The 9,515-nt window shown below is 36.8% G+C and overlaps 1 protein-coding gene across 1 annotated transcript in view; it reads left to right on the top strand.

The window, feature by feature from the left end:
- Positions 1-686: 686 nt before the first annotated feature.
- Positions 687-9,515, top strand: part of faf1 (Fas (TNFRSF6) associated factor 1) — a 70,629-nt gene continuing 61,800 nt past the window's right edge. The window contains exons 1-6 of the mRNA XM_044129974.1: positions 687-991; positions 3,146-3,214; positions 5,940-5,986; positions 7,857-8,122; positions 8,657-8,748; positions 9,021-9,112. Coding sequence (XP_043985909.1) covers positions 932-991; positions 3,146-3,214; positions 5,940-5,986; positions 7,857-8,122; positions 8,657-8,748; positions 9,021-9,112 — 626 coding nt within the window. The 5' untranslated portion in view covers positions 687-931. The remainder of the gene's footprint in view (positions 992-3,145; positions 3,215-5,939; positions 5,987-7,856; positions 8,123-8,656; positions 8,749-9,020; positions 9,113-9,515) is intronic.

The following is a 9,515-nucleotide window of genomic DNA, read 5'->3' as shown; positions in this document are numbered from 1 at the left end:
ATTAGAAATTCATCATATTTTACTTAGATTATATAGGGGTGGCATTGATGTTTGGTTTTGTTGGGTGCCAGCACATGAAGGAGTAAAAGGAAATGAAAAGGCAGATAAATTAGCTAAAAGGGCTTTAGAGGGGGAAATAACAATTTCAATTCCTTTTGGGAAAGAGGAAGGGAAATCACTTATTAAAAGTAAAGAAATGGAGGAATGGCAAAAAATATGGAATGAAGATAAGAAAGGAAGAAGATTATATGACGAGCAAAAGTCAGGTTGAATTTGAAGCATTAATGAAAGAAACAGAAGAGAAGAAATAATAATTAGTAGATTAAGAATAGGTCATACCTACTTAAATGACATGCTTTATTTAATAGGGAGGAAAAATAGTGATAAATGTGAGAGATGTGGAGAAAAGAAAATGTAGAACACATACTGATGAACTGTAAGTCATATGAACACAAAAGGGAAGAATTAAAGAGAATAGTTAGAAGTATAGGGCATGAATGGAATCTTAAAGGTATATTAGGAAATGAAGGAAACATAACAGATATTCATAAATTAAGGAAAGCATTGTTTATCTATCTTAAGAATACAAAATTAAAAAATAGAATCTAATAGATGTGAAGTAACGCTGCTACACACTCATGTACAGTAGGTGGCGGCATGCACCTTAAAGTTGCTTGTGATCCGCCATAATAGAAAAGAAGAAGAAGAAGAAGAAGCAATGGGCTAGCTGACAATGATTTGAGATAACCGGGCAACGTAACGTAACTTTACTGAACTTTGTCTGTTTTGAGGTTTTTAACTCCACGTTCACCTTAATATCTACAAATAACTAACATCACACTGACAGTCGCCTGTAAGTATCCATTTTTATCTATATTCAGCGTCTGTCTGTGAGCCAGTGGAGAGGTATTGCTTTTAGCCAGTCATTGCTATGGCCTCCGACAGCGGCGAAAGCAACATGGATCGAGAAATGATCCTGGCCGACTTTCAGGTGGGTCCCCGTTTGTTTGTTTGTCTGTGGCATTGTTTACAACTGGAAGCGTTTTGTCTTCCGTGTGCTAAATTAAATTAAATGTCTGGCGCCAGAAACAGCAACCCTGCTCGTCGGTAACAGCAAGAATCTCCGAGTTAGCACGCAGAGCTAACTTACTGACAGCTCGGAAACGGACTCTGAACACACTTACTAACCAAAAACTCGGTGTTTACATTGCAGTCTACCGAAACTGTCGGGCCAAGAATAGGACAATACTGGTATTCAATACCAGTTTAGCTGAAAATAGAGCTGCTGCACCCAATAAAACTATCAACATGTTTACATGCCGTCCCTTGTTTCTGCAATTTAACACTTGACGCTAAATGTCGACACATCCAGGATTTCTATTTCCAGTCAACTCCTATCTATTGTCTTCTTTTGAGTAAACTGGTTATCTTCCCAACAACCCTAATCTGTGATCTTCTACCTATAAGTGCTAGCTAGACAAAGGACTGATCTCTCAATATCAGACACGTTTGGTTTTTTTTTTTTTTTTAAAAAGGGGGTTTCCCAAAAAAAAAAAAAAAATTCAGGACAGCAGCATTTATATCAGCAGTATTCACCTTAGGGTTATTGCTTCCTGATAGAATAAAGATCTACGTCATATAGTCATAGAAAATCAAAAGTAGAACTGTATTCTAGGGTTTTAATACATTAAGAAATTGGCCAGAAATTGTGAACAGTTCTCCCATGATCAGCAAGTCAGCTACCTAAAATTCATATTTTCTATTTTTATTAATTTAAAAATGCATTTAAACTAAGAATTCCTACTATAATTTACAATAAGTGCCTCAACTAACAGAAGGTAATTTAATGCAATCTTTGAGTTTAATAAAATCAGATACGCTTTGATCTGTAAAATTGGAACTCTTGTGGCAAATTTACATCCACTTTATCAGAGAATATCTCTTGTCTATTTGGTGTTAAAGTCCTTATTAAGCAGTGTGGGGGAAGGTGAAAGTCTGAATCATCAGGGAAGACATCAAAGAAAACCATAAATCTGAATCTGCCTGAATAATGCCCCAGAATCCTAAAATCTGTAGTTTTAGGATGAAGTCATAATTTATTGGTTTGTGGACTTTGAAACACTGTTTACCCTAACTTTCTTTTAATCTATAAACACAAAAAATAAGACTCAAAATTTGGATAGCCAGTCCACAATACTGACTCCATTATTACAGGTTCAATAAATCTGAATATTTTTGAAGTGTTAATTTATTTAAGTAATTCAGTTTATAAGTGAAACACTTTATATAGACAAATTACTCTGGGACTGATTTCTCCAGGGCTTTGTTTCTGTTATGATGACTTATCCTTTTTTTTTTTTTTTACACAAGATTAGAATATTACAGCAGGTTAGTAAGAAAAAAATTAGTTCTATGAAAGTATGTTAAAATTACTAGAATCGTATAACAAGATTCTTAAAATGCCTACTGAGCAGATTTCACCATGTCATAAAGAGAAGTGAGAATGTTTGTGAAACTTTAGACATCAAATGCAAAAGCATAAGAATGATGAAGTTAATTTTTTTTACAACGTAATGTAACAAAGGATCACTTGGAGTAACTACATTCAAAACCATTGCAACTAGATCATCTACCAATAAGCCACCATTATAATCACATAAACCCCTTAAAAATACACAAAATTATATAGCAGTTTGACAGTTAGTGTGTTGGCCCTGAAATGAATATTCTCAAACTTGTGTTTGAATAATATGCTTTCAAAAAGATGAAAAATGGAAATGTTCGACTTATGAGTCAGTGTTGGTTTCTTCTTTCACACACAACATATCTTATCCTAAGGTGGTAAGGTTTCTAACACTACTTCTATAAGTATAGGTGTTTAGTCCGAGTTTCAAAAATCCAAACTAGATGCTTGATTCAAGAAAAAAATCAGCCACTGAAAACTGATTCTTGCAACTTCCCAAGTTTCTGACGGGATCACCAAAGGCTAGATTGGACAGATGCTGTGAACTGTTTTTAAATAAACCCATCCTCCGCGGTAAAAAAGAGAGCGCTACACTGCAGGGGACCTTAATTTTTCACGTTTCATGTATCAGCAGCTGAATTTAATACAACTTGAATTTTCCATTTTTCTGTCCTCTCACAGGCTTGCACTGGAATCGACAACATCGCGGAGGCAATCACTCTGTTAGAGCTTAATAACTGGGATTTAGTGGTAAGTTCGTTAGCTTCTGGCTCTGGGCTTTAGTCTTGGACATTTAATTTTCAGTTCATCTAAAGTGCAAGTTTCCAGAGAGATTTTATTATCAAGGGACATACAGTTCGCAACATTCCCCTGTTTAGGGAATGCTTCTTGCAAGCAACCTTCATCTCAGCAGGAAGGTGGTTGTGAGACAAAAGTGTAAGTCCTGTATTGTGTGAAGGAGAAACTCTAGTGGCCAGAAAGATCAGGTCCAGTCGGGTTTAGATTAATTCATGATGAGCCCCTTGCAGTGACATCCCGTTTAGAAGGGGTCAGTCTATAATTAGATGCATGCTGGCAGCAGCAGAGCAGACAGTGGGGACTGGACTTTCTGCTGCTGCGGATCTGATGACTTGCAGTTCCTCTGCAGTGGGTGTTGGTTTTTGCAAAACAAAAACAAGCCTGTGGAGTTGGTGAGGGACTGGAGTGCAGTTGGGAAAACTTGATATGTTCTCCTTTTCCTCCATTTAAGAGACCAGAAAATAATAAATATTGTAAAACACTGAATTATTTTGTTTCTAATCTTTTCGATCTTTAGTTGAACCAATGTCAGCTCCAAGGTTATTGAATGATAATGTCATCGTCCAAAGTCCTCAGCGACACTCCAAGTCTATATCATTGTTTGGAACAGTGAATGCTTCACTTTCTGAAACTAGAACAGCTGCTGCCGCATGATAAAGTCTTGTCTGCTCATCTCTTTTGAGCTGAGCAGACACTGTAAACTTTTACTCTTTAAGACTGAAACTAAAATAAATGTGGCTACTTGCCTTACTTAGGCTGCAACACAAACTCTCAACTGTTTTGCAGCATTGTAAAACCTGCAACAACTACATGTGACATTTTAGTTCTCCTACTATTAAGTCTGTGTAATTCTTATTGTTGTACACACTGCTACTGCACTCAGTATCCCAGGAGGTGAGGATTATAGCACTCAGGCATCAAACATGCTTAAATAAAGCTTAAGCTTAATAAATTTGGTTTATTGTAGGTTATAGTTGACAGTTCATTTCTTCATCAATTTACTTTAAAGATAACAGAGCTTGATTAGGCAAACAATAGATTTAAAAACTTCTTGTACTTCTAAAGTAGGAAATATTTTTAGATAACTGTGTCAGAGTTTAGGATATCTCAGGAAGATGCCTGTTTATTTCTGGACTGTGTGTATGATTAATTACTGCTGTTGCACAGAGAAGTTATTAGGCCTACCACAAGATCATGACTAGCTTGTCAGGAGATTTAAGCAGGCAGTGTTGATCTCTCTCGTGCCTAGCTGCACCCAGAAGAAGAGGGCTTCCTGACTTAAAGTTTTTTTTTTTTTTAGAGTAATGATTTTTGTCTTCCAAAAACACACTGTGGTGTTATGCCAAAATCTCCAGCCTTGTTTACACAAGGGAGACCTTGAGCTCTAAAGCCGATGCTCTCCTAGTTGGGTTTGTATAAACCTTAAAATTATTGCAAATAACTCTCTCTTGCTCACTATTTGGAAACTGCGTTGCTAAACATGTGCTTGTGCAGTCTTATGTGGCAGGGGCATTAACGTGGCCTGAAGAAAAGAGGACAAAACAAATATGAGAAATACACAAGATGCTAACAGGGCTTCTATGTAGTTTGGAGAAGTCTGGAATTTTATTTCACTATTTTTAAGGTCTGGGTAAATATGGAGTGAAAAACATTTATATTTTTTTGCATTTTCAGACTTTTCTTCCTGGATCTTCCTTCCCTCATTTTGGTCTCCTTTGTTTGTCCTTCTTTTCATGCTTCCTCTTTTCTACCTTCTTCCATTTTGGTCTCCTTCTTTCCTTGTGTCCTTCATTTCTTCCTTTTAGCATCCTTTGTGTCTTTACTTTTTTCCCCGTAATTTTTGTCCTCCCATTTTGGTTTCCTTATTCATTCTTTATTTTTGTCCTCCCTACCTTATGTTCTTCATTCTCTCCTTCCTTGTTTTGTTTCTCTTTTTTTTTTTACTTCCTGCTTGTCCTCTTTTTGTGTCCTTCATTTAAAACTTCCTTGAGTCCTATCTGTCTACATTCCTTGCTTCTTATTTTCTTCTCTTTCCTTTCTCTCATGTCGTCCCTTATTTCCTTCTTATTCTTTATTTTATTACATGTACCCCCTTTTCTCTTTTCTTTCCTTAAAAAACAGACATTACATTCTGAAATTGTATGAACATTTTACATGAAAACCTTCACCTGTGTTGAACAATACAACAATGAGAATGGTCACCTTGGCATTAATTAAAAACCTCTTTCATTTTAATTTAGAATTTTTTATTGCTTCACCTGATGCTTTCAAGCCACACAGCCTGCTGCTGACGTTACATAACATCTCCCTGTTGTACAACAGTGATAATTGGATTGAATCAATTGTCCATTGAAACAAAAGTTGACCTGCGAAGCTGACAGAGGTTATATTTGTCTTTTCAGTGCCTCTTGTCCAGGCCAGCCTCTCTGAATATTCCAGCTCACACTTTTTGCCATAGTTGACATTTCTGAAAACACCGAGCCAGTGATGTCACAGTGTCCTCTTTAATATGACGACGCACTGTCTCTCATCTTTAATAAGCTCTTTTGATAGTTGCCTTATTGTTTTAGATTACACAGATTTAATGTTGAGTTTTACACTTGGTGTTTTGGACATTGCATAAACACATTCATGTAATTGTATCTTGTTGTAAAATGTAGTTTTGCTTTTGTTACAGGCAGCCATCAATGGAGTGATACCACAGGAGAATGGGATCTTACAAAGGTAACGACTGCTGACTCTGTTAGAGGAAGTCAATATTCCTAAGAGGATCCTAGGATTGTCAAAATACGATAGACAGTAGAAAAATGTATTTTACAAAGATGCTCATTTGAGTCCAAGTTGATACAAACTAACCCATCTTCATTTGCCCAAAATTGTTGCAATTCTTCCATCAGCAGCACAGCAATAACAGTGACAGCCCCCCCGCTTCCTGCAGCTGCTCACCTGACCAAAACAAGGAAGAGATTACTTCAAGAGAAACAGATCTAGGGTTGGATGATAGGGCTGAAAAACGCATCACGATATAAAAGTTTCCTATCAGTCAATATTGATAGTTATTGATAATTTGTTTTATATTATATATGCCTCAGTAGTGAAATTGATTTGTATGAACATGAATTTGACAGGCAAATGGAAGCACACAATTAACATAAGCAAATATAATATATTAAAATAGTTGTACGTATAAATCAGACATACACACTACCATAAAGAACATTAACATTTATACTAAGTGTTATCTACTAGTTTGCAAAATGGGGAAGTGACGCTTTTAAATTCTGCATTTTTCTAAGTGAGGGCTGAATTCCCCCTTACTTAATGGTGTTACCCTTATAAAGGAAGTTAAAATATTGTTATATTGAATGATTGCATAAAGATATTTTAGTTAGAAACAAACCTTGTGTTTGCATATGATACTTTGACGGTATTGAGTATCTTTTTAAACGTCAAATTTGACATTTTAGTATCATGACAGTGAAAAGACTTTCAATCTAATGCATTGGAACAAATCTGTGTTTTGTGATGAGCTGATGGCATTTTACAATAGGTAAATGTAAATTACAGTAAGTCCTTTTCTGGCTCTCTTGAATGCATTGAAGAGACATTAGTAAAAAGACATGAAGGGCTTGAGGCCATGAGAATACTGCAGCTCTCTGTCGAGGACACAAGTTGCTTTGAATGGAGGCTGGTTGGCAGTGTGACTGGTGGGCTACACATTTACTAAATGGCTGGCTTTGTTATGAGAAGGCTGCTGTTGACCAGTAAACAGTGATGATGTCAGCAGGGGCCAGTCGGGAGGTACACCAGCACTAAAATCATTTCCCGTTCTGCTTGTCACCTCTTTTCCAGGCATTAGCAGAATTAGAAAAACGTCCCTGTTTGTATGAGCACTGAAATAGATTTTCTTTCTGCATAGATGCAGAAGGTTTGGTTGGCTTTGGGATGGTGACATTTTGAACTGTGAACTATTACTGGTTACAGATATATCTAAGTTTTATTGTGCCAAGTAAGGGTTAAGATACAGACTGGATACTCCTCTTTTTTTCAGTGCATCTATAAAGATTAGTTTATAGATGTTTATAACTTATGGATTGCTCACTGCATCAGATGGTTCAGATGATTCTGGCTCTGGAATCAGATGATTCAGTAAGTGCTGACCTAGGAGCAACTTTTTTGCATTAACTCAAAAACAATGAAGTACAAAGAAAAGTGTAGGTAAATAAATAAGTATGTAATAAGTATGTAGATCTCTTGATAGCTGTGCTATGATTTTTTTGTTGGTGGGTCTGTGTGGGGTGCAGGTACACCTCGAGGCAGAAACATTTTCACTGAACTAAATAAAATGGAGCCTTTATGTAAAATCTGTGTCAACCTTCTAGGAATACAGTTCTGATAACTGTGAACCGTTGATCATCTGAGAAAGCAGCACCGACAAATAAACGTATATTATAAAAGAAAATATGGCAAAAAAAGAGACTTTTTATCACCTCTTCGTACTGTTTTTGAACTGAGACCCTTTTTTCGTCTTTCTAGTATTGCATAAATTTGACACTATAAATTACAATATCAGTAAACTGTGATCTCTGTGCAGTGACTTTACCAGCGAGGCGAGCCAGGCCACCATGTACGGCCCCCCCAGCCTCTCAGAAGCAGCCGACGCAGCAGCAAGAAGTGCGGGTCCACCCCCTTCCTCGTCATCTTCCTCCTCCTCTCCTCCATCGTCCTCCGCCTCAGCATTTTGTCCCATCAGCCCTTCTACCCGACACATTGTAGAGCGCCAACCTCGCATGATAAACTTCAGGGTGGAGTACAGGCAAAGATCAGTGGAGCTTGTCCTCGAGGAGAGCCGCACAGTTGGTGAGCACCAGAAGCATAACCTCGCACTCTGAGAGAAAAGGTTGTGTTTGATAAAGATATGTCAAATATATATCAAATATATAATTAAAGCAAGTTCGATAATTTTCATGATTTATCGTTTTCCTCTTTTCTTTCTCTTTCTACCAAAAACTGGATGACAAAAGTCTTCAGTCTGGTGTTTTGGTCTCAACCGGCCCTGTTGTGTAACCAGAATTGAAGGATATTTTTGATATTTAAAATGTCTTCCACTTTCAATGTTAATAAATATTCTTTGATAGTTTGATATTTGAGAAGGTGTACTTGTATTGCTATGCCATTACCATTATTTTTACTTGAAAATGATTTCAAAACAACATTATTGTTTATTGCAATAATTTCTGGGACAATTTATCAAGTGCATCTTATTCTATCAAATAATGATGTTTTTTTTTTTTGGTAGAGGTATTAGTTTTGAGTTCAACAAAAGAAAAACTTACAAGATTGTCCTCATTTTTACATCGCTGACCGTCGCTTTAATTATTATTAAATCCACAGGAGAAATTAAAGGAATCCTCCAGACAGAACTCGGCATTCCAGCGTCCAAAATGCATCTGAAGGGATGGAAGAGTGGAGACGTGTCAGATACTGTGAGTTTGTCTTCTGGTTTTAAGAAATTGTTTTACTAGGAATTAAAACAACTCACGGTGGCAAGTATTAACTAAAAATGTAGCTGAAATTATTCAAATCTGCACCTCCTGTTTGTCTTTTTCGTGCATAGATTGGATTTCAGCGTTTTTTGTTTTTTTTTGTAACAAGCATGATTTTATCAGTGTTAATGAAAACACAGTGAGGAAGAAAGAAGGTGTAATTAGTCTGCTTCAGTTAAGAGAAGCATTTTTGTCCATATGTGTGTAATCAGACGGTGCTGAGAAGTTTACACCTTCCCAAGAACAACAGCCTGTACGTCCTGACTCCAGACATCGCCCCTACTGCCAGCACCAGCAAAAACAGGTAACGTTCATTACCGCTGCTCAACATTTATCACGCTCTTTTACTATTCATTCCTCAATCCTTCCTCACAAGCAAAATAGATTATTGTACATGCAGTACCTGCAAGTGAACACCAGGTGGCAATATTTATCCACTTATAGAGCAGAATCCAGCCAACAAATATCCTTGTCATTGATTTATCAGGATACGTTTGACCTTGTGTTGCACATTCATTTTCTCCCATCCACTGTGACATTTTGAAAGGAGCATCAGCTGCCACAGTCCTTGTTATGTAAATAATCATTTCATCCGCTCCTTATGTACTAGTATTTTCTTTCAGCAGAGCATTGTTTCTTGTGTCTAGCTTTATATCTTGCGCTTCAGACATTTTGTGCAATATCCATACAAATCACTAATTTTTGCA

The sequence above is a fragment of the Gambusia affinis genome, linkage group LG10, assembly GCF_019740435.1.
Source record: "Gambusia affinis linkage group LG10, SWU_Gaff_1.0, whole genome shotgun sequence".
NCBI classification, from domain to species: Eukaryota; Metazoa; Chordata; class Actinopteri; order Cyprinodontiformes; family Poeciliidae; genus Gambusia; species Gambusia affinis.
This window is presented reverse-complemented; position numbering and strand designations above follow the sequence as displayed.